Consider the following 28,000-nt stretch of genomic DNA (forward strand, 5'->3'; position numbering starts at 1 on the left):
AAGGTTTCACACTGATCTTTATTAAAATTACAAAATTCCAGTTAACAGCTAAGAACACCCTCCCCTGACCCAATAGCACCACCTGTCCCTCCCACGTCAATGAGAGGCAGGATCTTTCCCTCCCAACCCCTTCTCCCAACATAGTACCCTGTACCACTCTCTGTTGCAAGCAAGAAAAAAAAACCTACCCCACAGTGTGGGGAGAATGTAAACTTCAACACTACAGAACTGCTGTAGCTCTACAGAGTTCCACAGGAGGGGGCTAAGAAGCTTGTGGGCTGGAGTGAGAAAGCCAAGCCCGCCTGCCCCCTCCCCTTAGCAGATGCCGAGTGTGTTTGCCTGGGAGGAGTGAATGCAAGCCCAATCCAAGATGCTCCCCTTAGGGACATGGAACAAACAGAATTCCAAACTCTCCAGAACAGGTGTGGACAAAAGGCAGACCATGCTCACCAATGGGCCAATGCAGTGGGTCACTTAGCACCAGCTGGTTGCCAGGATTCTGGCAAAGCATGCTGGGCTATTGGATCTTGGGCTAAGCCAGCAAGGCACTGCACTTATGCTTGTAAGCAAGAGTGAATACTCAAGGCCTCCTAACACAGATGAGTTAGGCCTTAACGATTATGGAATTCCTATTAGGCCCTCTCGCTTGGTAAGCTTGACACACACACCCACGGATCACGGGGGGTTCTAATTTAGGAGAACTGACCCTTCAATACCAAAGTCAGGCCCCCACTGCCCTAGAGGATGTGAAGCAGAGGCATGACTCTCTCCAGGCTGCCCCCTGCCCCACGGTCCCTAGCGGATGTGCGCCATCTCTTCCAAAAAGGGCGTCTTCATGCAGCCAGTGCAGAGCTGATCCATCCAGAGGGGAGCCTCGTGTTGCAGTGGCGTGCGCCTTGGGTAAAAGGTGTAGCTGAGGTCGTAGTTCAACAAGCAGCTGAGCGAGGCCATGTAGACGTCTGAGAAGCGGCACAGGCGGCGTGAAAAATAGGTGGGGTTATGGCATGTGCGGAAGATGCTGCCAAACTGAGGATTGAAGAGGTTCTTGGTGAGTGCCCTGCAGCAGGGGTGGGTCAGGGGTGAGGGGAAAGAAGGAAATCTGTGATCAGACAGCATCTACACAACTAAAAAGTAGGATTCCTGGGTTCCATTCTCAGCATGTGATCGACTCAATTACAACAGGGCAGTGTGATTTCATGGAAGCCGCAGAACATAGCACTGGCTGAAGAACGCAGCTTCCTCAGAATCTCAGCTTTCATTTAAAACAGAAAAAATTAAAAGCAAGTTTCTAGTCCTTTTGGTTACAAAGGTAACATACTTTCAGGTAAGTGTGTAGGAAATGTCTGAAGTCTCAGAAGCCAGATATGTTGCTGAATAAGATTTCCAGGGATCAGCATGCAAGGTAGTAAGCAAAGCCCTTTATATTTCTTTATTCCTCCCCATAACTAGCAGAACCAGAACCAATTCCATTTTGCATGAATGTATACTGGTCATTTTGCATTTATACACTTCTGTTTTGCGTACATTTATGCAGGTCACAGAACTCAGCTGTTCTTTTCACTGAGTTTTATTGTCATTGAACCTGGATGCAGGAGAACCTTTTGGTTGTTTATTTTTAAGCACAAGGTACACGCTACGAGCAAATGCTGACTTCCATTCCCAGATGTATAACTATATTCTCAGGAAGTTTGGGGTGATGCTTGCTGGATTCCTAGCACTGGAGTAGGAGTGCAGTCTAGCAATGTACAGCCCTTCTACAGTCCACAATAGCTCATGCATGGAGTACACGGATGCAAGCAGGGGGCCGCCCTTGGCGCTATCCAATTGCACAGTCCAGCCCATTGTTTTCTATAGACATGAAACCCAATCCTGCCAAATGAGATTTGACCCACAACAGCAAAACCTCCTCTTGTAATTCTCTCATGGAATTCTGTGTGTGTGTGTGTGTGTGCGCACGCGCACACACACACACACACGCGTGCACATGCATGTAGAAGGAAGGAAGGAAGGAAGCTGTCACTCAGGCTATTCAACACCCAAACAATGACTATCAGTGTTGGGAGTGGGAGGGACACAAGCAGTCAATCACTCCCAGGAATTCTTTATCTACAGTGAATTCCTTGCCCACTGATTCAATGTTACAGCCCTACGTATTACCAAAATCTCGATGTCAGTGCCTTTTAATGTTATTGAAACAAGCATGTGCAGGCTTTAGTTTATGAAATGTCAAATTGCCATGTCTTGGTAGAAGGAGGGACCATCCATTAATTATTCCCCCCTCATTGCCTATTACAGGGATACACCAGAGACAAAAACTCCAAAATTAATTAAAAAGAAAATAAATGTAAACGCTTGCCCCTGACTTTACCCACATGGTTTAAAATGTTTCCCTCACTGATCGAAACTGGTCACCACTGATCAACTAAAGCAGGGGTGAAGAACCTGGGGGCCAAATTTAGCCCTCTGCAGGTCTCCATAAGGTCACTCCCCTTTCCCTGGCCCCACCTCCTTTCCCCCGACTGCTGATTGTGGGGTGGTTTCTTGGCTTTTGTGCAGTTCTTTTCCCCCATTCTAAAAGGTTGAAATGCCTCTCCTAAGGCTGAGTTACTGGCAGTGAGAGCTCTAAGCTACACTATGCTGGTATTCATGGGTTTGGGGGGCCTGCCCCTTTTGCTTTTGGCCCCACCCACCACTGGAATGTGGCCCCGAGAGCTTCTTTGAAATAGATTTTGGCCCTTGGGCTGAAAGAGGTTCTGCACCCCTGAACTAAAGGATAAGAGGCTGAGCCCTCTTATGGATCGGTATCTAGTTAAAAGAACAGGAAGCAGAGAGAAGGAATGAAGTTACAGTTCTTACAATAGAGGGATGTAAGAAGTGGGGCTCTCCAAGGATTTGTATTGGGATTGGTACTTTTTAACTTGTTCATAAATGATCTGGAGTTAGAGGTGAGCAGTGAAGTGGCCAAGTTTGGAGATTCAGGGTGCTAAAAACAAAAAGGGACAGTGAAGAACTCCCCAAAGGATCTCTCCAAATAGGAGGAATGGGCATTAGAATGGCAAATGCGGTTCAGTGTAAGTGTAAAGTGATGCACAGTGAGGCAAAAACCCCTAACCACATATACAGTGAGGGGTCTGAGTGATTGACTAGGAAAGGGATCTTGGGTTTGGTGGAGAGCTCTATGAAAACATCAACCCAGTGCTTAACTGCTCTGAAAAAGGGAAATTCCATGTTGGGGTTCATTAGGAAAGGGCTTGAAAATAAAACTGCCAATATCATAAAACCTTTATACAAATCTATGGTGCAGCCTCACTTGGAATACTGACTATGGTTCTGGTCACAGCATCTCAAAAAGGATATTGTACAACTGGAAAAGGTGCTGAAAGGGGGAAGCAAAATTTTCAAGGGGCTGGAGCAACTTCCCTTTGAGGAAAAGTTACATTTGGGGCTATTTGGTTTAGAAAAAAAGGCAAATGGGGGGGGGGCACATGATAGAGGTATATGAAAATATGCGTGGTGTGGAGAAGGTGGATAGAGAGAAGCTTTTCCACCTATCATAAATTACTAGAATCCAGTATCATCCAATGACACTGAATGGTGCAAGATTCAGAACAGACAAAAAGGAAGTACTTCTTCACACAGTGTATTGTTAAAACTATGGCATTCACTTTCTCAAGTTATGGCAATGGCCACCAGCTCAGATGGCTTTAAATGGGGACTAGACAAATTCGTGGAGGTTAAGGCTATCAATGACTATTAGTCATATCTCTATACTACCTCCAGGATCAGAGGCAGCACGTCTCTGAAAACCGAATTGCAGGGGAACAACAGCAGGAAAGGGCTAACTTCCTCATGTCCACTTTGTGGATTTCCCAGACGCATTTGGCTGGCTACTATGGGAACAGGTCCCTGGGCTATATAGTTCTTACATTACATTTAAGGTTTGTTTATAAATAATAAAACATTTCAACTTTGGTAGGATAGGCATCTTAATAATGTTTGTTCTACCTAAGAAGGAAAATTTTAAGCTAGATTGCTTTTTTTTTTTTTTTTACCTTAAGTCACTTTTCATAATTAATGATTGTTATAAATGTCCCGATTGTTGGTGGTGAGGTATATACTGAGGTATTGTATTGGACCTTTTGATCTATGGAATTTATCTTAAAAAAAAAAAAAAGAACCTGGAGCAATTAGATTTTTTGAAGATCCCTAGCACGTCCAATTTCTGTATGTTAATTTTATAGCCAGATAGTTTTCCAAACTGTGTAATAAGATGTTTCAATTCTTGATCTGATTCTTCCATTTTTGGTTTAAAGTTTTAATGGGCTGATTTTGGACCAATCACACAAGCCTGAACATGTCCTTTCCTGGGTACTTGCAATTTTCTCATGGAATTTTGTTCTGTGTTTACCCGACTGGGCTATTTGCCAGCCCACTCACTGCTTGTCAAGTGGGGGAGGAGGGGAACAGCAATGCAAACAGAGCCTTTTATTGCTACTTCAGCAACCAAACCTCCAACCCACTAAGTGTCTAAAAAAGAACAACCAGAACCCAGCAAACAAGCCAGATTCTCATGCTGAGCTACAGCGCTTGTTCCTCAGAACTTCACTTCCTCCACCGTGAAACCAAAAACTAGGTACAGTCCACAATTAAAATACCTTCCTAGTCCTGATCAATCAACTCTTGCCAAATCCCAGCCAGGTAGCAAAGAGAAGGCTATGAACACAAGGCATGAGATCTTGTCCAAACTCAGCAAGAGAAAATGGGGGGGGGAGGGAGAAGTGATTCCCTCTAAACCAGCCTTCCCCAAAATGGTGCCCTCCAGATGTGTTGGACTACAACTCCCAGCTGACTGGGATATGCTGGGAGTTCTAGTCCAACACATCTGGAGGGGATCAGTTCGGGGAAGGCTGATCTAAACTCCTTGGGACCAAGAAGTAAGATGCACTAGGTGATGGAAGAAGAAGGGGAAAATAACATTCACAGAGTGCAAAAATGAAAGATTCAGCTCCTATAAGGCAGATTATGGCTTCTTGGAGATACTGATGGGCCTGCAGTACAGAGGATCATCTCCATACTGCTTTGGGAATTCTTCCATGAACATTCACTTGAATAGTTCCGTCATTTCACAAACAAATGCTTTATCAATGCGATTCATCTTCTCTCACCAAGAGCCAACATGCACAACTACTGGGGTGCTTTGTGGCCGCTGGGAATCCTCTTGAAGTCACACCTTCTGTACCTACAAAGAACAGCCCACACTGGGAGAAGTCTACAGTAGGGTGAAAAATCTGCCATCTGCACAACAGCCCACTTGCTACAGGCAGAGTAGGCAAAGGCCAGTGCCAGCAACTGGCATCTTTGGGCAGCTGCCAGGGCTCAAGCACTCTGCCAGGGCCCACCCTTCAAGCCAGCTGTGGCCCGCATTTAGTTTTCTTTCCAGACCTGGTGCTCCAAGTGCCACCAGATAGCCAAGTCTAGCTGCCCCTTTAATCTTCCACACTGCCCTGAAGCAACACTCTTCCAGTTCACCCCCAAAAACCCTTCCCTGCCTGGAGGAAACTCTCATTTGCCCCAGAAAAATTTGTACACCTAGATTAGGCCCAGCAAAGCCCAGGAAGAGGCAGATCAAAGATATGAAAAGCTACCTGAGCTCCTGCCGCTCCTTCATCCAGTCCTGCAGCACCTGCTGGGATTCTGGGTCCTGGAACATCTTTTAGGGAAGAAAACTGGGTGGTTAGACATGTTGTCTGGTCATCCCATGCTAAATCAACTTACACAGAAGAAACCTGCCCTTCCCCTGCAGGTTGATGCCTACATCCAGTTGCTCACAATAACTCCATCTTCTCCTCTGTGTTAATCAACCTTCAGGGCATCCCCTTACGATACTGTTTTGAGTATCCCTCGCCCTACAGTTCCTGGGGACCACCCACCAAGAAGAATTCTCTGCCCTCCCCAATTTCATCGATGGCAACCAAGCTGCCTTCCTGTTCCTTCTCCCCTACCTGCATGCGCTCCAACAACCCAGTCAAGGCCTGCAGCCAGGTGAGTGCTTGCGAGTACTGCTCTGTGTTCACCATTTTCGTCTCTGTTTCCAGCTCTGGAACAATGGCCCCTGTCCGCCAGCCGTGCCGTAGCATCAGGTCCTTGGGTAGGGAGAAAAGCATAAACAGAGGTTGAAAGCAACTTTACACAGACCCCACCCTTCAAACTCAGCCCACTCCCTTGGGGAAGAGAACCTTAAAGCCCCCGCTCCCAGCCCCATCCCATCCTCTATTCACGCCCCAGAGAAAAGGCCAAGAGATCTCTCACCGCCAGGTCACTGTAGAGATGGTCTCCAAAGTAGAGAACTTTGGATCCACGCCAGCCTGTGAGCCGGAGGAAGTCAAAGAGGTTGCCCTAGTTTTGGCAGGGAGGGAGAACAAAAGAGGAGGCATTAGAAAAGGGCTAGACACGGGGATTTGGGTTAAAAGGGTTCTGTGGACAAAGGAACGAAATGGCTACACAATTTTTACATCAATATAGATGAAGGGGAGACTCCCCTCACAGCGGTATGGAATTCCTTGCTGGTACCAAGGGGGGAGCCCAAAGCCACCTTCAGAAATTGCAAGACCTTTGGGCAAGATATCCTTAAGGGCGCCACCCTATCTTTGCTGTTGCCCAATAGCCAGCCCTTTCTGCAGCAGGGAGGACTGGATGAGACTTGGACAAGTCCTCACTGCCACACCCATGGCCAGCCCAAATCTTAAATTTTTATTCTTGCAGTTATCACAGCCCGAAACTGGGGAAAGTGGAAAGATCTGGTACATTAACTTGGCTCTTCCGAACAAGACAATCCCACCATCAAAACTTTGTCCTCCACAGTCCATTTCCTTACCTGCTTGTACACCTGCCCCTTCTCCAGCTTATTTATTTTGTCCCACTGCAGGTCCCCATTACTGTCCAGTCGCCGGAAGGGTCTGTGGAGAGAGGCAAGTGTTGGGTAGGGAGGCTACCAACAAGGCTTTCCATTCTCCCAAGTGTTGGGAGGGCAAAAAGACAACATTGGGATCTGGGATCCAGCATCTGACCTCCAAATCCATAAAACCATTCACTCACACTCACTCACCCCCCCACACTCCACACCCAATCCCTGTGGGAAACCTGTATATAAAATGGCTGCATGTCACAATTTGCCCATGTTTTTTCTGCAAATTCCTGTGTGAATAAAGTGGTCCTCAGAGCCAAGGAAAGTCAAGAGCTGTGACTTTTTTTAGTTGTATAGCATTTCAACAAAGTAAGTGCTGCACAGAGAATTAAAGAAGTCCCTGCCTAAAGGTTTGCAGTTTAAAATGTCCACATGGCACAAGGAAGGAAGTGAAAATAGAATATGCAGAGGTCATGTATAATTTAGAAAGCATCCCATTCTCATAAAGAGGAAAATCATTGTTACAAGTCAGTGCATGTTTCCTATTCCCCCCTGCCCCATTTTTAATCTCTGCCACAGAACATAAAGCAGTGGGATATTCAGGGTGGAAAACAAGTCTTCAGAAACATTTTTTTAAAAGGAAGGAAAAAATGAAGTAGCCTGCCAGACAGCAGAATGTAAAAACAAAATTTTAATTTAAAAAAAAATTAAAAACAAAAGAGGAGCAAAGAAAAGGCAAGCAAAGAAAATGGAGCAATAAAAACCAGCAAATTTTAGCATGTAAACCACTTAGAAATTTTGTTATATCAAGCAGGAAAAAAAGTATTATCAATCAATCAATCAATCAATCAAATAAATGAATATTTGGGCCGCTTTGAAGTGCTGCTCCAAAGGGCTACATCAAAGGTCAGAGGCAGCATTTCGATCCCACATTATTCTCCAGGTTCAAGTCTTCACATTTTGCGTTTGTGGTTTTGCTTTGCCTCCAGGTCTCAACGACACCCATCAGCATAACCCTACCCCAACAAGCCACATACTGACAATACTCAGTTTGTCTCGTTAGTGTCTACATAAGTTGAGCAACGATGGTGTAATCCATAATAGATAGGGTGCATGTGTGGTTGTGCATTAACACCCCCCCCAGCAAAAAAAATGAGGCCTGTGCAAACTGCCCATGCAGATATGCTTTAACTCTTCCCCACGCTTCTTTCAAATATGGGAACTAGAACCAAACCCCGGGGCCACACTCACTTGACACAATCGTTGAAGAAATGAGGCTTGTCTGCCTGGACTATGACCACGTCAAAGAAGTCTCGCCAGTCTTTACCCACCATGTACCGCATCCCTTTATCACTGGAGGGGAGACAGAGAGAGAGAGAGAGCAGGGGAGGTGACATTATTGACAGCAGACAACAGGAGGCATTGTGCCACAGAAAACCTGGCTCACCTACGTTCTGTGGGTTCTCACAACAGAGGCAGGGAAAAACTGGAGTCTCCAGAAGATGGGTGGAGCGCAGGAGTTACACACTCCACTCCTTTCCCACAGAGCTGAGAACAGATGCTGCTTAGCTGTCACTCCCAAAACTGGTAGTTGTCTGTCTGAGCAGCCAACAGGGTTAAGGACCAGTGATGGGACACTTTGATGCAAACCTGAAGCTACAGTGTTTTGTGGATAGTGGCTATAAGAATGCAGACAGGTACGAAGGTAGGAATGCCACTGAAAAAGTACTTAGAGATTGCATTTATTGGTTTATAGGGTACTTCCAAGGTTGAATTTCCCCCCCAATCCAAGCCATCAATGGCTTCCTTTTCTGTAGGGTTTAGGTGTTTTGCAAATATACTTGTTTCTAACGGCAGGCCTGTTTTGCAACCATCCTTATCTACGAACATGCTATGGTCACAATTGGGATTCCTGAGATGATTAAGGGTGCAATCCTATGCATGTTTAGACAGAAAAAAGTCCTACAACACCCAGCATGCCCCAGCCAGCTATGCTGTAGGACTTTTTTCTGTCTAAACATGCATAGGATTGTGCCTTAAGTTACTTTTGAGTTCCAGAAAGGCAGCCATGTTAACTGTAGGAAAACAAACACCATACATAAAATAATCCTGTAGCAACTAGCAGTTTTTGTGGCATAAGATTCTATGTGTTAGAGCTCAGTGTTAGCTTTTATTTCCAAAGCAACTTTCTAGTCCTCAAGGCTGCATGCAAATTTGAAAATGTGGGGAGCAGTAGACCAAGGCTCAGAAGCCTTTACGAAAACCAGAAGGGAGGTACCCGGGATGAACAAAAAGCAAAAAGAGAACCAATTCGCAGAGGTGCCAAAGTGTAATCTGTTTAATTTAAGCCCACTCTGTTTCCGAGACTGTGGTTCCTTCATTGGGGCAATCTTATAAAATACATCAGTGATGTATGAAGGGCAGCCACCACCTTCGCAAGCTGAGTTTGTTTGCAGCACTTGCATTGCATAAGATTACCACTGAGGAAGGAGCCACAGTCTTCGAAACGTGTTGGGCTAAAAATAATCAGATTACACTTTGGCACCTCTCAGAGGCCTTAAACCAGCCTAGTGCCCCCCAGATATGTTGGATTACCACTCCCAGAATCATGCTGGCTGGGAGAATTCTGGGAGTTGTAGTCCCACACATCTGGAGGGCACCAGGTTGGGAAGGCTTCCTTAGAGATTCCAAAAGACAGCTGGGCATGTTCACGCAGCTCTGCTTAAGGAGGCAAGAGTGACATTTGAGAAGAGCCGTTTTGTTCATCGAGTTTATGGGACACACACAGTTTGGGAACAGGACAGGTTTAATGCCCAACCTATTTCTAAGCTGAAGCCCTGCCATGTCAAACTCACACAAAGCTGAAAGGGCTGTTGGTGATGAGGAAGAGCTTCTTGCCACTTTTGGCCAGGCGGTGAAGCACAGCGTATGTCTCATCGCCACGCAGAATGTACTTCTCTGCAAGAGGAAAGATGGACAGGTGGGCATTAAGAACTTCTCTGATGATGCTATCATGGCAGAACATACTAATTACATCAAAGAAGGCAGGCAGAAGAAAAAGGGATTTGAACAGAATGGGAGATCTTTTATGGATAATAGGACTCATTCGTCAGGAATATGTATTTTTCTGAAATCCTGTAGCTTCTAATACTTAATTCTAAGGCTTACTATTTTATGTATTGTAATTAACATGTTATCCACCTTTTAATAAGGTGTTTTATGTCAGTGTTGGATTAGGCTGGTATACCAACCGTGACTCCATCTGGACAGAGATACCTGGTGACAGTATCCATGCTCTGGGAACCTCCTGGTTGGATTACTGCGTTGCACTGTATGTGGGGCTGCCGCTGAAGACAGCATGGAAACGTCACTTATTTCAGAATGAAGCTCCTAGGCTACCAACGGGGACTAGTTGTTGTTGGTTTTGTATACAAATCTTCATTGAATTTCAGTAATGTTAACGGGGACTAGCTGTTATGATCATGAGATGCTGGTGCTTCGTCAGCTGCCCTGGCTCCAAGTCCATTTCTGAGCCCAATCCAAAGCATTGGTGTTGACCTTTAAAGCCCTAAATGGCTTGGGACCAGAGTGTCTAAAGGAATGTCTCCTTCCCAGACCCTTAGGTCATTTTCCAAGGCCCTCCTCCAGGCGGCCTGGCCGAAGGAAGTTACGTGGGTGGCTACAAGAGAGAGGGCCTGATAGAATGCCCTTCCCAAAGAGGCTTGCCCAGCACCAATATTTGTAATCTGCCCAGAAAACTTTTGTTATTGAGCAGATTAAAAATATATTAAATAAATATTGTTGCATCATTTTGTCTTGTATGAATTTAAAATAAAAACAAAACAAATTCAGGTAAAATGTGAACAGCAATGAAGAACCGCTCTGTGCAGGAAAAAAGGAAGTCAGCTATAGCTAGGAAGGCATTTTGGTGTTGGTCTTTTAAAGCTAGTGCTTCTATTATGCTCCACTAGGGTCTACAAGGGGATCCCTCCCTATTTCCTCCAAGGCTGCCTAAGCTAGAGACAGTTTTGGGTGGGGTGAAACAGTGCTTGGAGGGCTGCTGTTTTTGCTGGGGCTTTGTGTATGCCTGTTCCAGGGGAGTGCAGAAAAAACACAGAACATGGCATTGTGTGCAGAATTTAATTTCCGGAAGATCTCAGCTTTCTTCTTTTCTCTCTTATTTTTTTCAGAGCAAGTATGTAGCCCTTATAGTTGTGAAGATATGCTGAAGAGCATGGCACCAATGCCAGCTGAAGCTTCAGAAATCAGGGAGGCGGCTAAGTAAGATTTTCAGCTGCTGCTGCTGGGGCTTCAATATCTTGGCTTCTCCTATGACTAGTGTATATATACACATACATACATACATACATACATATATATATATATATATATATGAAAAGTTGATAACATTATGCACATTTACATAATTTGCATAAATGTGCAAACTATGCACATTTGCAGAATTCACCTTTTGGAGTGAAATGTCTTTTGTCCAGGGGGCTGGGTACACACAGAATTGGAGAACATTTTTCCCCAGGCCTGACTTGGGGTTTTGCCTTCCCCTACACTGCAGTCAGCATGGGTAAGCTATCTATACCCTTCTGCTAAATCACTGTATTCACAAAAGCAGTCCTGGAGTGGAGCACTTCACTGCTGACTGGAACACACCTAACCGATGAGCGTTTGGCTCTGCAGCACCTCTGGTGTGTGAAGGCTCCTGCCTTGGGAAATGGGGCAGGATTAGATGGGTCTTTTTGTGTCTGTTGCAACCCTTCAGTTCTACAGCTCCCCCATCTTCAGCCCCATGGCAGATGGATACTCACCTAGATCCTGCATAATCCATTTGTACATAAAACCTTTGATATGGACATCGCGGATGGCATCCTGTTGAAGACATGAAAAAAGAAACATTTTAAAAGAATCCAGAAACAAATCTTAACACCAGGCACTAACATACCTTCCCCTGGACTGCATTTCCAGTGCTTTACCCCCACTCCACCCCAGACGTCGGTTTCAGGAGGGGGTAGCCTGGAAAGGCAGGCTTTCTGCTTCTCTTGTTTTACATCCCTCCAATGCCAACTTTTTGGGGGAAAAGCACTGGAATCACCCCACTTGGCCCCCATCCCAAAGCGAGGTCCCAAGTACAAGTGGAGAGTCAATGCCATTTTTTATGCCTTTCCTCTTTCTCCTCCCCAAAGCTGGTTGCCTCTGCCTTCCATTTCTTTGATACAGTCTGAGGGCCAACCCAGAAATTACATTTCAAGAGCTGTGATCGGATCTCCCACTTTTTTGTTTTTTTTAAACAGCAGCCATGGCAGGTGGGAGAGCCATGGGAGAGCCTTGTGTGGCGCAGAGCAGTAGGCAGCAGTATTGCAACTGAAACTCTCCCTGCACCCCGAGTTCGATCTCAGCGGAAGTCAGGTCTCGGGTAGCCGGCTCAGGTCAACTCAGCCTTCCATCCTTCCGAGGTCAGTAAAATGAGTACCCCGCTTGCTGCGGGAAAGGTAGTCACGACTGGGGAAGGCAATGGCAAACCACCCCGCTATAGTCTGCCATGAAAACGCCAGTGTAACCGGCGTCCCTCTAGGGGTCAGTAATGACCCGGTGCTTGCACAGGAGGAACCGTTCCTTTCCTTTTCCATGGGGGGTAGAGGGGGAAATCCAACTAGGGCAGGGAGCCAATCCTTTCCCACAGCTCTGCTTTCTGGGTGAAGATCGCACACACCCTGGAACTGTTTTCTGCCTTTTATTTATTTACACTATTTCTATGCTGTCTGCAACAACAACAACAGTTTCTCTGGGTGGTTGACAAACAAAAGTTAAACAGTTATAGAAAAACAGAATAAAACCCACAGCAGTACGTTAATACAGAAAGAATTTAAGCAAAAGACAAACAAAATCAAAAGCTACTAAAACTAAAAAGGATGGCAAAATAAAATGGTCCTTGTGGGGGAAAACAGAAGTATTAGTTCTCTGTTTTCCTTTGCAGGGCAAAGAGCAACTTATGTGTATGGGGATTTAGAAGATTAATGGGGACTTTTTAAAAGAACAAACATTCCACTTGCGCCATGTCCCTAATCTGATCTGAGAAACCCCCAGGCTGTTTTTGTTTAAAAATGCAGGATATCTTGTCTGGTTCAATCCTCGCCACTTCCTAACACTCTCTCTCTCTCTCTCACACACACACACACACACACACACACACCCCTCTCCCACTGTTACTGATATTTTCAGTTCCTTTCAGGATCTTTCACACTCAGTTTGTGGCAGGCATAAGGGGTAGAACAAGGTTCAGTGGTGTCCCCAACAGAACTGCACAACAGACACTCCTTTTAACTCAGTTCTCTTGCTCCCGTTCTTAAACTGCAAGAGCTGCATGTAACCTGACCCACAGTTTCCATCTCCTCACACACACAATCCCTACAGTTAAATGGTAACCTATCGATGTCAAGTAGCCGTCAGAGTGTGTCGTTTGCCTTGCTCGGGCAGCAGACTAGGGTCTTGTGGGTGGGATAGCTGAAGAACAGAGCAAGAGTGAGCGTACGTGCAGAATGTGATTTATGAGGATGCCAGTTCTGACCTCTGGCCCCAGATCAGGAGAACGGGCAGGCTCCAGAGAGACCTTGAGCCCAAGAGGCAGAACAGATGCTTCGCACGTTTCTATAAATGTAACTAGCAAGGGAGCTTGACTGCTGAAAACAGGCAGAGGGGGCCCTCCGTGTGTGCCTTGGAACTGCTGGTTTTGCTAGATAAGCTTCCCTGGCAGCCCCGCCCAAGTCCTCCTCCAGCTCAGGACGGCCTGTTCTGCCGCTGCCGTCACTCCCTCCCACAACAAAGCAGTAAAAAAAAGACATCGGAGTCCAGCCCTGGCAGACACTCAAACGGCCCTCTGGCACAGCAGCCTCCTCAATTTGCCTGCAGGGTAAATGACACAGAACATGAAGTCCCCCAAAATAACCTCCAGGCAGGGCACAGGAAGCCCAGCAAGCTTTTCCCGCCCATTGCCATACACACACATGCTCTGCCATAACTGGGAACCATATCCTCAGTTGGAAATAACAGCCAGTAGCCCACCTCCTCCCACCAGCTCACAACACAGATGTCTTCCAAGACCACCCAGCAACAAGAGCAGAATACTGAGGGAGAGCCAAGCGGGACAAAAACACACCGTAACATCTTTGTAGAGATGGATGGGATCATAATCGATGTCGTTGCTGATGAAGAAATCATTGGCAACAGCCAAGAGAGTCATTTCAGGCAGAGAGAAGATGTCCATAAACTGCTTTATGGCTGGGCCCTGAAAGGAGGGAGGGAGAAAGAGGCAAAGGATTGGGACACCGGGTTCTTCCCCTTTTAGAGCTCTCAACCAAAACAGCCCGTACCCTTCATCCAGTTACTGTTGGTGTGTGATCTATAAGCATTTTGTTTTGCAGAATTCTTGTGCAAGGCACCACAGAAGCTTATCCAGTCAAGCACTCTGCCTTCCACACATCAGAGCCACCCCTCCTCCCCCCGCTGCACACATACACACAATTAACCTTCAAAATCCAGCATTAAGAAAGTCAATGTTCCTGCTACCAGAGATAACTTGAATCTGGAGAGGGGGGCGCGGGGAGGGATTTGGATGGCAGGAGGCATAAAGATTAGATATAATTCCCAGAGGGCAGCTGCGTTAGTCTACTGCAAGAAAAACAAGAAAGAATCTTTTTGTTCCTGACGGCCAAACAACACACTGACCTGGCGTGTGCCAAGTGGGTTTTGAATATTCAAGTCCTGGCTGCAGCTTGTCGTGTAGTCTGAACCCAGGGACTGTGAGTTATGTGAGGATTAAACAACCCTCGGATAATGCACAGTCCCCAGGTTTGGAAGACACAACAAGCCATGGCTGGGGCTTTGAATACTCAAAATGGCCACTCACATGCACCATAGCCCGCTACGGCTTAAATAAGCCACGGTGGACTGTCTGATCGTGCAAATTGGCCCATAATGTCAAACGCATAGTTTGGCATTGTGCTATATATTTTGTTAACATTAAACAGAAGCTAGGGGAGGGTCTCAATCAGGACTGGGAGCCGGGGGTGGGGGGAATATTCTTTCTTTGGTACTGCAGTATGGGAGAAAAGGGTTAAGCCCCCTCTTCCCTAAGTCTCGATCCCAATGGAGCCCCCTCCAACACAGCTGCCATTTTTTTTTAAAACCAATGGCCTGGTTAGCACATAATGTTAACCCATAGTTTATTTAAACCATGGTTAACCCATGGTTTATTGCCCTACCCAGGGTTTGTCTGGCAGATAGTCAAACCAACAGTGGTTAGTTTTCTCAATCCCTGGGTTGTTTGTTTCCCTCCTCTTTCACCCGCTCCCTTCCTGTATCCCAAATGCCTTTGTGGCACTGTAGTACTGGCATGTAGCGGGGCTGGTCAGTGCTTCAGGACAGCATGCTTAGCTTGAACATGTGTGGGATGCTCTGATGACCCATTCAAAGCCTCTGTGTGGATGCACCCTTACAGACAAGACCACCTCATTCCTGCTCTAGCACCTCAGTCTGCCCTGCATCCTGCAGTATTCTCTGCCAAACCTCCAAGACAACAGAACTGCCTACCAGTATGTGGTGGGGAAATCACATGAATTTGGAGGCCCAGCTAAGGAAGGATGTGCCACTGCAGGCTATCCAAACTCTCATATCATTACTGTGCCTGTTCATGAAGGATGCTTACAGCTTGGGGGGCCCTGGATAGCACAGATAGGTAGGGTAGATAAATAAATGGCGCCTCTTCCAGCTGGCACCCAGCCACCCATCTCAGTCAGGAATGGAGACTGGGCACTGGGGTATGACCTTCAAACAGGTTCCAGAGGTAGCCAGGGCGCCTACCTTCCCATAGAAGCCACTAGCCTGGTGCAGGGGGATGTGATGGGTACCGTCATACATTTCTAGCACCTCCTCGTCTGGAACAGGTTTCAAGCCCCTGCAGAAGACAAAAAGTGGGTGACATCTTTAGGTGCTTGACAATGAATTTAGACTGCTATTCTAAAAGATAGCAATACAGCATCTTTTAGAAGTTGGGCCATAGCATCACACACATTTGCATGGCGGTAAAGCTGGTGCAATCCTGGTGCTGACATAATGCTGGCACCCTGCACATCAGTTTGCAAACTGAGAGCCAGAAGAAGGGATGGATGCTCCCTCCCCTTCCTGCTGAAGAAGAAATTCCCTCCTCAAGTGGTGTAGTGGAGCCAGCACACACAGGGAAGCAGCACCAGCGTTTTTTTTATTAGCAGGAACACTGATGTAATTTGCCACCCGCACCCCCAGACCTCCCCGTTCCCTCTGAGCTTAGCTGCAATCCTCATAGCATCTGGATGGAAATGAATTTTCCCAACAAGATATTGTTCCCTTTTGCAATGCAAAGTATGTTGGGCTGGCTTGGTCTTGAATGGGCAATTAAGACTCATTAGCTTTGCAAGAGACCTGCTCCTGGCAGAGATGGAAACTGCTAGAACCAGTTCCATGATATGGATCAACATAATTGCCTGAATGTTTGGACCCTCCTTGGAGGTGTGGCTACGGGGACTGTCATGATGAGAGCCTGCACTTCAAAATATACCACTACAACACTGCCCTTCTCCTTTGCCTTGTTTGACTGAACCATGCTTTAGGAATATATGTGCACCACTGCCAACCATTATTAATGTAAAGCAGGGTTCTTTCTTAACCAGAGTTTGCAAAGGAAAAGGAAGGAATGCACCCCCCCCCCCCAAGGCTGATTTCCAAGTTACAAATAATGATTTGCTGGAAGCCAGGGTTGTGTCCAGACAAGAAAGCATGCTCAGGATTATAGCTTAAGAAATAGCTTCCTTCAGAATATTTTTTTTTTAATTAGGTCTATGAATAGCCAAGGGTCCCAGCTTCCATTCTTTCTTTCCAGCTCCCAACTGCCTAATCCTGTTCATCCCTGCCATTTGGGGGCCAACATGAGGGACACTTACCGATACACAGTGCCCAGCTGAATGTAGTGAAAGGCATCTATTTTCATGAGCAAACCCTACAGGGTAGAAGGAGAAAGATGGAGTCAGCACACAAGAACCCTGGGATCCCCTAACACCCTACACCAAACTTGCAAATAAATTCATAAACATTATTAGGGCACCTGGCCACACATAGCTGCGTTGTCCATTTGTGCCACATTAATGCCCACAATGAAAAAGAGAATCATCTCTTTTCATAGCCTTATGAATGTTCCTCTGCCTGATTCCCTGGGGGTGATCCTTGCATGCCACAAGTGACCAGACAAGTGGCTATTTAATGACAACGGTAATGATGCTTAGCATTATATAGCTAAGACTTCTAGAATGTTCAGAGTGCTTCACATACATTCTCTTAGTAATCCTTGCATAACACCTATAAGGTGGGCCAGTGGCAGGTGAGGCTGAAAGAACAGAAGCTGGGCTACAGCCATCTTGTGAGTTTATAGCTAAAGCAAGATTTCACACACACACACACACACACACACACCCCCAGCGTACACCTCTGATCTTTTAGACCAGGAATAGGGAACGTGTGGTCCTCCAGATGCTGTTGGACTGCAACTTCCATCATCCCTCACCATTGGCTATGCTGGCTAGGGCTGATAGGAGTTCTGTTCTAGACTGATCTCCTTCCAGGGCCACAGTCAGAACATACAAGTCACCTGGGCTTCTCTCACCTTGGCAATGTCATAGTGCAAACCCCGGATGGCAAAGTTGGGCCAGTATTCGTACTTCAAGATGCCCTTTGGATACTGATGGAACAAAAGAAAACAACAATTAGCATGGTGGTCAATTAATTAAAACACCGAGGGCAGGATGCTGAACTTCTTTCAGCCTGTGGGCCAAATTCCATTTTGAAGACGTTTTGGTGGGGCACACTCCAGTGGAGGAAGGGGCAAAGATAAAAGGGATGGGGGGGAATACAAAAATACCAGCCTATTTTAGCTTCAAGCTCTTACTGCCAGCAACTAAGGAGAGGCATTTCAACCTTTTACAATGCACAAAAGCTGGGAAACTACCAAATGATTGGTGACTGGAGAAAAGGGGGTGGGGCCAGAAGAAGGGGCATGGCCACCTAGAGAACTCCAGAGGACCAGACTGGGACACCAGGAGGGCCAGATTTGGCCCCCAACCCTAAGGCTCTGTACCCCTGGTTTAGAGTATCTCAATACAAGTGATATTTTGAAAGTAAATATTTTTCTTGATTAATCAACGCAGGGAAATTGCCTGTAGCCATTATATGCATATTCATCAGCTAACCCCAGCTTCCAAGCAGCAAGACCGTAATGCGTGAAGGGCAAATGCCCATCCTACCCATCAAGGGCCAAATGAGGCATGACAGTGGCAACCATGTTTGTTGTTCTTGTATCTGCCCTGTTCACATATAAAGTGGGGCAGGGTAGGCTACTTTTTAATACTGAAACGGGCACTTGGATGAAGAGAGCTAGCCTCCCCACTTTCCCTCACTCCCCCTCACTCCATTATTTCAAGCACTATTCTCCTCAGCTTTCAGTATCTGAGCCAAGCTGGGAGAAAAGTGTCTCCAGTGTGGCAAGCCAGAAGAAGGTTCAGCTTGCCTCACCTAAAAACTTTTGATGTAAAAATTAGACACCCACACCCAGTTTACAAATGTACAGGATGAACACATGATCAAATAATCCTGGCCTACTCCTGTCACGTCTACTTTGGCCCTAAGGCTTTCAAGACTTCATAGTTACTACTCCCCACTCTTCCAACGTTTCTAGGCCAAACCCTACACTCCAATTCTGTACAGGACTGAATCACAGCTCTAATGTTTCAGTCAATGGGAAGAAAGTGGTACCGGTTCTTGGGGGGGGGTACCTTATACTGCTCCACAAGGATGTCCCGAGCGGTGTTGTAGATGTGGGAATGAAGGGCAGGTGAGTATAAGGCCAGCGTGTAGTCATAGTCAAAGCCATAGACTCCAATAGTGCTCAGCGAAATCTCATTGTTAGCATAGATGGTCGAAGGGTTCAGAAGATTGCAAACCCCCGGGGGAAGCAAATCTGGAGCAAGAAAGAGAGCCATGAAGAGACAAGCAATTACAGCACACAGTCCAAATGGATGCCCATCCTATTGACAGCACTGCCTTCTACGCCAACACTCACAGCAGAAGTGCTGAAGCGTGGAAGGAGGTAGCGCAAATGGTTGAAAGGAATTCAAAGCAATTTTTGTGCTGATTTTTCCATAAAGGCAGGAGGTTAAGACATAAGAACTGTAGGATTAGGAGGTGTGTCAGTTCTCTCTGATGAAGAAGGTTCTGTTCAGGCTAATCAGGACCTCCTTTTCCATCACCAAATAGGGACAGAGTAGGACCTAGTCCTCACTGAGGCAGTAAAGCTGTAACTGGGCTGTACAACTTCAGTTGACAGCAGGGGGGCGGGGGGTGCTGCTCATGTAACTGAAAGCTCGTCCATTAAAAAAAAAAAATCCTTGCACATAGAAAATTAGGATGCTAGGGAGAAGGGCTGCAGCCTAGCTTTCTCCCTGACACACCAGTTTTCTACACAAAGGGAGTGTTTCTGTATGGAGGAGCAATCCATCATGTGAGCCATTGCCTGGATTATGAAGTGGTACAGCCCAGAGACATAGGTTTGCCATCTCAGTGAGAACTAGGGCCAAAGAGCCATAGTCCAGCCTTCCCCAACTTGGCATTCTCCAGATGTGTTGGGACTGCAACTCCCATAATTCCCAGCCAGCATGGCCTACGTAGAGTAGGTACACACCAGACAGAACTACTTGACCACATTGTTCTCTGGAACAATAGTAAACCATCCAAGCAACCCTCCAAAGAGGAAGGCAAAAACCTCCATGGTCTCTGGCTTACGTGACTCAAGGGAAAATTATTTTCCCAGGACAAAAATCTTGTTGTCCGTCAAGACCTGAGCAAAATCCTTTCTAAAGAGGGGGAAAACATTGTGGCGGCAGCGGGGGTCTGCCTCACATCCTGTCTGTTGTTTCAGTAATTTATGAAACCCCCACCAGAACATTTGTATCCCATCCTTCTTCTAAGGAGCTCAGGGTGGAATACATGTAGATGGTAGCCTCTTCTTTCCTCACAACTACCCCATGAAGTAGTTGGGTGACTTGGGTAATTTGCTTAAGACCACCCAGTGAACCTCGTAGCTGAGGCCCAAACTACGTTATAAGACACATGGAGCTGCTCCTGCTTAGCATCTCTCTTTTCCCTTTTCCTCATAAGTTGGGGAATGCTGGGAGTTGCAGTCCAACACATCTGGAAGACACCAGATTGGGGAAGGCTGATCTACTGCAACCCAATAGCATAATAGTGAAGTCTCCTCCTCCTCCTCCTCCTCCTCCACCACCACCCACAACCATCTTGCATCTCTGGTTGATTTTGCCAGTATCACATAATATATTGAGAATAACTGATATTGCCAATTGCACATAATGATATTGCTTTGCACGTTGTGTTCTTTCGGATACAAGCGGGACCTGCAACAAACAGTGCTGTGTAACCCCAGCCTCTAAGAGGAATGCTACAACAGTTCAGGGTTCCAGCCAGCAAGCCATGTGCTCCTCCTGGATACGCCCCCCTCCCCCGGTGTTCTGTTTGTCTCGTCCACCTTAACAGTGAATGTTCCACAGCTACTGAGCATCTAAGTTCTCATTGGGCAGTTGTTGTTGTTCCCCTTTTGTGTATTTTTGTAGATTAAGGGTTCTTTTGTACCCCCTTATTTCTCAGTGGCCCCATTTTAGCTACATAGCCATTGGCACTCACCGCTATTAGAGAGAGCAATTGTGAGGAAGAGTAGCAAAGAGATGAAGAAGGGGAACAGCTCCTTGGCTCTTATAATATTCAGTTCTGGCCTGGGAAGAGATCTGACTTCCCTGGTCAGCACTATGTCCATCAGGCTACCTCCTATTTCACATTGATGCCCTATAGCTAATTCCTTATCAATCCAGTGCCCTCTAGATGGTTTTGGGACTACAACTCCCATTGGCCTCAGCTAGTGTGGCCACTAATCAGGGTTTCTGTAGTCTGAAACATCTGGAGGGTACTGGGCCACCTACCCCTGGAATAGTCTGTTACTGCAAAACATTTCAGGGTGGCATCTTCTATAGCCGGGGGCCTCTGCTGTCCCAGGGCTTTATTTATGCCAAATCTCAGCCTCTGAAATTTCAGTACAGGGATAAGTTCTTTCAAATCATGAAGTTATAACAAAGAAACATGCCTCCAACAATGCACAATGCGCTTTCCCTCACCAGTGGATAATCACAGCCAGTTTCAACACATAAGGGATTAAGAAACAAAGCACCTAGAGCAAACATAATGATGGCTCCTGAATAGGCCTGTGAACCCCACCTCCACAAGTCCTCGTTTAGAAATTAAGAACTAGTTGCTCAGATTTTCCCACCTCCTGTCTAACTTAGCAATATGAATTAGGGCACAATTCTACACATGTTTAGACAGAGAAAAGGCCTACAACTCCCAGCATGCCCCAGCCAGCAATGGGGCATGCTGGGAATTGTAGGCCTTTTCTCTGTTTAAACAAGCATAGGATTGCATCCTTAGTGACATTATACAGAATGGTGCCAATGAACTGTCCGTATGAATCAAGTCTCAAACCAAAGAAATTACCACACACCCATGTCTCATTACTTCAGACAGAAAAAGGTTTCTGTGAAAAAGGAAACTCAGTGTCAGGGCCCGGCTTCAGCACTGCAGTGGGCCTTGTAGGAAATAGCCAGGATTTGATTAGAGGCCGCCTGGGCATATTCAGCCTCTGGCATGCCAGATTCTGTGAGCTTATCTCTGTCAGTGTTCTCAGAGCAGAGCCAGGGGGAGACACCCAGCTCCTTGTCTACCTGCTGGATTGGCCTCGGCAGGCAGGGAGGCTGGCAGTGGTCCATGAGAGCCTGACAGAGATGGGTGGGGTTTGCAGAAGGGTCGCCCAGGTTGAAGCTGAGCAGTGGTGCCCTGTTTAGACAGGGGCCCTGCTGAAAGGCCAAAGGCCCTTGTCTGTCAAGCGATCCGGAGGGGGTCTCTTACAGTCGCTCCTTCCCTTTTAAGCTGATGCAAAGGAACATCTCGTCTTCATTGCCCAAAGCCTTCTCTGTTTGGATCCATCATTGTCTGGGCTTTTAGAGGCATTCTGCACATGGACTCTCCCTTAATTGGAACTCTGGATTGCTAAAGACTTGCCATGAAAAATACTGTGAGACTTTTCATAGACTTCAACTCTCGTTTGTTGGATTGTGTGTCTTTGTTGCCATCAGCTCAGAGTACTGGCAGGCTGGGTTTGATCTACAACTTTTGGACTTTCCTCTGCCTGGACATATGCAGTGTGGAGTTACCCATGAGAAAGCAATGGCACGTAACTCCCTGTGTGTCTGGGTTTACCCTCCCTTTGGACTTGATTGGCCACAACCATGTAACCTGGAGTTATCATCAACACATTCAAAGTTGGGCTCTCTATGGGTGTGGTTTTGTTTAGGCCTTTCAGGAATTTATCCCTTCATTGCCTGATGGGCAATCCAGGAATCATTTCCGTTCCTTGTCTGGGGTTGGAACCTTGTGTATGGATTGCCTGGGTAAAATATGCCAGGAATCCGGAGTCCCTTTCATTGTGTGTGTGTGTGTGTGTGTGTGTGTGTGTGTGTATGCGTGTGTGTAGATGGCAATGGGGAAACCACATTGATCAGGATCTCAGTCATAGTACTAGTGTTTAGCTTTGGACTGTTTCTGGAATTACATATAGCTTATAGCTACTGACCATCAGCTATATGATTTCTGAAGAGTGTAACCATTAAGCTTTTGCCATAGAATTTCCTGCAATAAAGAAATCTCACTGATTTGGGTGTCCGCTGTCAGACTGCCTGAGTGTGTGCACTGGGGGGATCGGGAAACCTGACACACATTGTTGGGAATTATTGGGGAAGGGACTGAAAATAAAACAAGTATCATATACCATTATATAAATCTATGGTGTGGCCACATTTAGAATACTATGGTCACACCATCTCAAAAATGATTATCATTTTGCTGGGAAAGACACAGAAAAAGGCATATGATCAAAGGGCTCCTTTTCGAACAACAACAGCTAAGAGTTTGGGGATTTTTAGTTTGGGGTGGCATGGGTGCAACCTACCAAGGAGATACATGACAGAGTAGGGGTGGGCAATTTTGGGAGGCCTGAGAAATAATTTCCATCCCCTGGACCCACCTGGGAGCCACACCCCTGCTGTGATTGTCAGGAAAAAAGTAGATAGAGAAAATGTTTCTTTCCCTCTTATGAGAACTCTGGTCATCCAATGAAATTGGGGGGCAGTAAGTTCAAGACTGATCAAGGAAGTACTTCTTCGCCCAACTCACAATTACTTTACGGAACCCACCACCATAGACTGTGTCAATAGCCTACTAGCTTAGATGGCTCTTGAAAAAATCCAAAGTTTAAATGAATACCTGACAGATTGCTCCTCAGTTATTTATTTAATTTATAAATAAATTAATGTACAGAAGCAACACACCTCAGAGGACCAGATAGTGGGGCAGGCATGGTTCCAAGGGGTAGCGGGTGCTTCCGCAAAATGTATGTTGCTCCCCCAGCTAACAGTCGCCATATGTTAAAGTAAATGGCTGGATGCGCCTGATCTCATCTGATCTCAGAAGCTAAGCAGGGTCAGCCCCGGTTAGTACTTGGACGGGAGACTGCCTGGGAATCAGGCTTCCTGCACTGAGCAGGGGGTTGGACTTGATGGTCTTGTAGGCCCCTTCCAACCCTATGATTCTCTTACATAGCAAGGACTAAATCCTTGCTCCCCGTAATAAGGGTCTTTGGCATTCCTTTGCTCCTCCAAACTAGTTTTTCTCTGGAGTTGCCATTGTGCCATCACCTTCACAGCCTGCTTAGAAGCTCCATTAGGTAGATCAATGGCCAATGTTGGAAACAGAATGGTTGACGGGATGGCTTTGGGCCTGATCCAACAAGACAATCCTGATATTCTTCAGATACAAGCCTGAATGAGTGGCATCACTAGTTTGCAACAGAGATATAAAGCAGCCTGTTCTGTGTGCGGCACCAAAGCTTTTAAGAATGCAAAGCGCTATATCCATACAGCAGCCTTCCCCAACCTGGTGTGACCCCCAGATGTGTTGGACAACAACTCCTAGCATCACCCAGCAAGCCATGGGAATTGTAGTCCAACACATCTGGAAGGCACCAGGTTTGGGATGGCTGCTGTACAGCACAGAGGCTTTGCTGCTCCAAACATTTAGCATTTGTGCAACAGACGGTCTGAACTTGTCAACCCTTTCAAGCGCAAGCAGGCACGCTAATGTAGAATCTGCCTGATGCCAGGTGATGAGTCAGGAATCTCAGAGCACGGAATACACGTTGCCCTCTGGTTTTCCCTACCCCATCTCTGCACTTCAACTGGTTTTGCTGGAAAGAAAACACAGCGCTTGGTAAAAAAAAAACCCATCACCCTGTAACTGGGATGAGTAAGATCTTTGATGGCAACACACGGCAAAGCACAGAGGAAACAGCTGAGTCAGATGGTCTGGCGGGGTCAGCAAAAGACTGCAGCGGCTGGCGATGGCACGGCTCAAGAGGGAAGAAACTGGCAGCAACCAGGAAGGTTGCAAACTGTGCAGTCCTTTTATGTATAGTGGTGCGTGGCGAAGGGGAGTGGCAGCACGAGGAGGAAGAAAAGGAGGAAGGAAAACGTGGCATCTTTGTAGCATCTGGAAGATGGAAAAGTAAGGAATCGAGAGTAGGCATTCAGCCACTTCCAAATCTTTATACAAAAAAGCACACCCTTTTACTCTGAATTCATTTGAAACTACTACCACCACTATACAGACATGCAAGGTTAGTTAGAATCCTAACTCTATACAGAAGTATCAATGAGGGGGTGGGAAGCCAAAGCAGAAAAACACCCTTTTACAAAGCTTGCAGCTGAGAAACACAGGAAGCTTCCTTCTATCAAATCAGACCATTTAGCTCAGTGTTGTCTACCCTGACAGGCAGCAGCTCCCCAGAGTTTCAGGCCGGGGTCTTTCCCCACCCTTTCTGGAGATGTCAAGGTTTGAGCCTGAGACTTTCTGCATGCAAAGGAAGCGTTCTCCCGCTGAGCTGCGTCCTGCCTGGCGTCCCTGGCTGTGAGTGCAGCATGACTTTATCAGTCTGTTAAGGGGGCAAATAATCCATTGTCAAGTGACCTGTAGTACGTACCTCAAGAAAGAGGAGCGCTCTAAATCACACTATTTTCTCTTACATCAGCAGCGTGCACATTATGTGCACTCCAGTGGGTTCAGGAGACTCTCCTAGTCCCAGGAGTTTACCAGCAGAATCCCAGACTTCAAAGGACATGCATGAGCTTTTGTAGAAATTAGGATTTTCCTTTTTTGCAGTGGTAGTGATTAGGGCTACCACATGGGCAGAACAACCCAACGGGGGAAGGAGAATCCATGGCAGATGAACTGCCACTTTCTATGCCCTGCCCAGCTTGTGTTGGCAAGGCAGAAGGTGGGGTGGCAGCAGCATTTTTCCTATTTCCCCCCTCTGCTTCTTTCCCGCTTTTTATTACATTTACCAATGGAAAATAAGTATACCAGCACTTTCCCCTCATTCTGGAGATGTGCCGGAGGAATGGCACTGGATCTGGCAGGTGCAAAGTCTCACTGATACACCTCAAGAACACTTCCTTTCTGCCCTCTTTGCCATCTGACCACCTGCCCCTATACGGAGGCATCTAAGGGCAGATCCCCCTCTCTGCCTGTGGAGAAAGAGATCTGCTATATCCTGTGGCTTCTGGGATGCCCTCCCAGGGAACACAGAGCTACAGTTCCATACCCTCTTACCAGGGACTAAGCCCCATTGAACTCAATGGGGTTTGCTTTTGAGCTGACATGTATAGGACTGTAGTAATAGTCGATTAATCGGTTAAAGAACTTGTGGTCATTTTAAAAAGTGCTCCCCCATTTAACCAGACACCAGATGTTTTAAAAAGATTAAGACTGCAATCCTATACTTACGTACCTGGGAATCAGTTCTACTGAACTCAATGGGACTTACTTCTCAGTAGATATATTTAGGATTGCAGTGTCAATTATTTAATATACAAACATTTATCAAAAAAACATGGGAAAAGGGATGCCCTTTCCAGGATGGTTACTGCCAGACATTTGGGGTGCATAATTTAAAATAGCCTTTCCCAACCTGGTGCCCTCCAGATGTGTTGGATTGCAACTCCCATCATTCCCTGCTACCATGCACATACTGGTTGGGAACGATTGTGGAGTTCTAATCAAACATTCCTGGAAGGCATCAGGTAGGGAAAGGCTGAAAACAAAGAAAGTATGCTTTTCCCGCTGCCCCAGATTGGTTGCAGATTTGAATCAATTAAAAGTCATATGAACTACCATTTGGTAAGAGGGTACTAGTCCTAGTGGAAAATTACAGAGAAGGAGCAGTATCGGTCTGCTGCAGCAAGAACAAAGAGTCCTGTAGCACCTTAAAGATGGAGAGATTCATGCCCAAATAATGCAGAGATTTGTGGCACCTTAAAAGCGTGCTATCCTATGCAAGTTTAGGTAGAAAAAAGTCTTACAACTCCCAGCATTCCCCTGGCTGGGGAATGCTGGGAATTGTAGAATTTTTTTCTGTCTAAACTTGCATAGGATTGCGCTCAAACAGATTTATTGTGGCTGCAGGTTTTCGTGCCCTAACGCCTACTTAATTAGATGCATGAGGTGTCATTTGAAGTTGGCAGGTATAGTCAAGCACGCGCGCGCGCGCGCGCGCACGCACACACACACAGAGAAAGCTGTGGGAAAACGCCCACAATAGCTTAGCCTCTAAGATGCTATAAGCCTCTCTGCAGGTCCGGCTCTGGTGTTGATGTTGTTCGCTCCTTCTCCTCTCCCAAGCCCTGCCCTAAAAACCAGACACAAAGCGTGGTGCAGATCCTTCCTTGTCGTCGCCGCCCCCCGCCCCCCACCCTCCAGCTGCCAGCACGTCCCAGCAAAACAAAGGGGAGGGGAACCCACACCCCAGCTTGGATGCCGAGGGGAGGAATTAGGGCTCCGGGGACAGCCCCCGTATTCCAAGAATAGGCGAAAAAACAAGCCATGGAAAGGTGACCAAATACATCACAGCAGCAGAGATGATGACCTCTTTAAACGTGTTAGAATTAAATACTAAGAAAACCCGATTACAGGAGGGGCAAGAATGCGCGAAGAAGTTGCCGGAGAAAGAGGACCCCCAAAGGCACGTCGGATGAGGAGAGGGGGGAGGAGAAACCAGAGAAAACCTCAACGCGCAAGACGGCGCGTGTGTCCGCACCCAGGAATCCGCACCCAGGAATACGATCGCAGAAGCAGAGCTGGGGACCCCCGTGCCAATTTGGGGAGAAGGTCGTCTTGAGGAGAGGAATCGCCGCTAAGGAAGAGGCAGGGTGGGGGGAAACTCACCGTTTGTCTGGCGCCTCCCAGAAAGCGGGGGTCCTTTTCCGGGGGGCGGGGGAGAAAAGGCTGGGAAGAAAACAGATGGGTGGGGGGGACGTGGGAACGGGGGGCTGCATTGCAATGGGAGCGGGGACAGAGGAGCTGGAAAGTCTTCGTGGCTCGGGGGCGGGGGCACCTCTAGCTTGGGGGCCTTCCCGGCTGTCTAGAGCAGCCTCCGGACCGCCGGACCTCCGCGGACTTGCCCCGCACATCCACCCGGGAGGGGGGTTGTGAAAAGCGAGGGAAGCAGGCGGCTCACCGTGCACCAGCCGCTTCATCTCCCCGTAGCGCGCCCAGAGGAAGCTCTTATTGTCCGGCCCAGGGGCCGGAGCGCTGCTGCAAAAGGCTCGGGCGGCCGGATCTTCCTCCGCCGGGGTCGCTCCCGCCACTCGTCGGACGTGCGGCTTCCTGCTGCCGTAGGGCGGCCTGGGCTGCGGGGCTGGAGCGGCGGCCGCGGCAGCAGCGGCCGCCTCCGCCCCGAAACGGGTGCAGTAGGGGGCCGCCAGGCGCAGCCGCGACCCGGCCCGCGCGGCGGCGGCCCCAGCCATGGTGCGAGAGGCGTCTGGCGAGCCGCGCACT

The 28,000-nt window shown here is 47.2% G+C and overlaps 1 protein-coding gene across 1 annotated transcript; it reads right to left on the reverse strand.

The window, feature by feature from the left end:
- LOC146353216 (5'-nucleotidase domain-containing protein 2-like) lies at positions 1-28,000 on the reverse strand. Its single transcript, XM_084835967.1, has 14 exons — positions 27,681-28,000; positions 18,772-18,956; positions 17,607-17,681; positions 16,891-16,946; positions 15,776-15,869; positions 14,073-14,201; positions 11,728-11,788; positions 9,760-9,862; positions 8,156-8,257; positions 6,875-6,956; positions 6,310-6,396; positions 6,003-6,143; positions 5,646-5,710; positions 1-1,057 (listed from the first exon to the last, which is right to left on the reverse strand). Exons 1-14 carry the CDS (start codon positions 27,967-27,969, stop codon positions 796-798), a joined length of 1,731 nt encoding a protein of 576 aa, XP_084692093.1. The 5' UTR covers positions 27,970-28,000; the 3' UTR covers positions 1-795.

This window comes from Heloderma suspectum, chromosome 2, assembly GCF_057233095.1.
Source record: "Heloderma suspectum isolate Gila_16-S chromosome 2, 16-S_ref, whole genome shotgun sequence".
NCBI classification, from domain to species: domain Eukaryota; kingdom Metazoa; phylum Chordata; class Lepidosauria; order Squamata; family Helodermatidae; genus Heloderma; species Heloderma suspectum.

Coding starts and splice junctions, on each gene's coding strand:
- LOC146353216 (XM_084835967.1), bottom strand. CDS start 27,969: ATGGCTGGGGCCGCCGCCGCGCGGGCCGGGTCGCGGCTGCGCCTGGCG. Junction 17,682..18,771: donor TCCTTGTGGAGCAGTATAAG/GTACCCCCCCCC, acceptor TTGTTCCATCAG/TATCCAAAGGGCATCTTGAA. Junction 15,870..16,890: donor CAGCTGGGCACTGTGTATCG/GTAAGTGTCCCT, acceptor TGTCTTCTGCAG/GGGCTTGAAACCTGTTCCAG.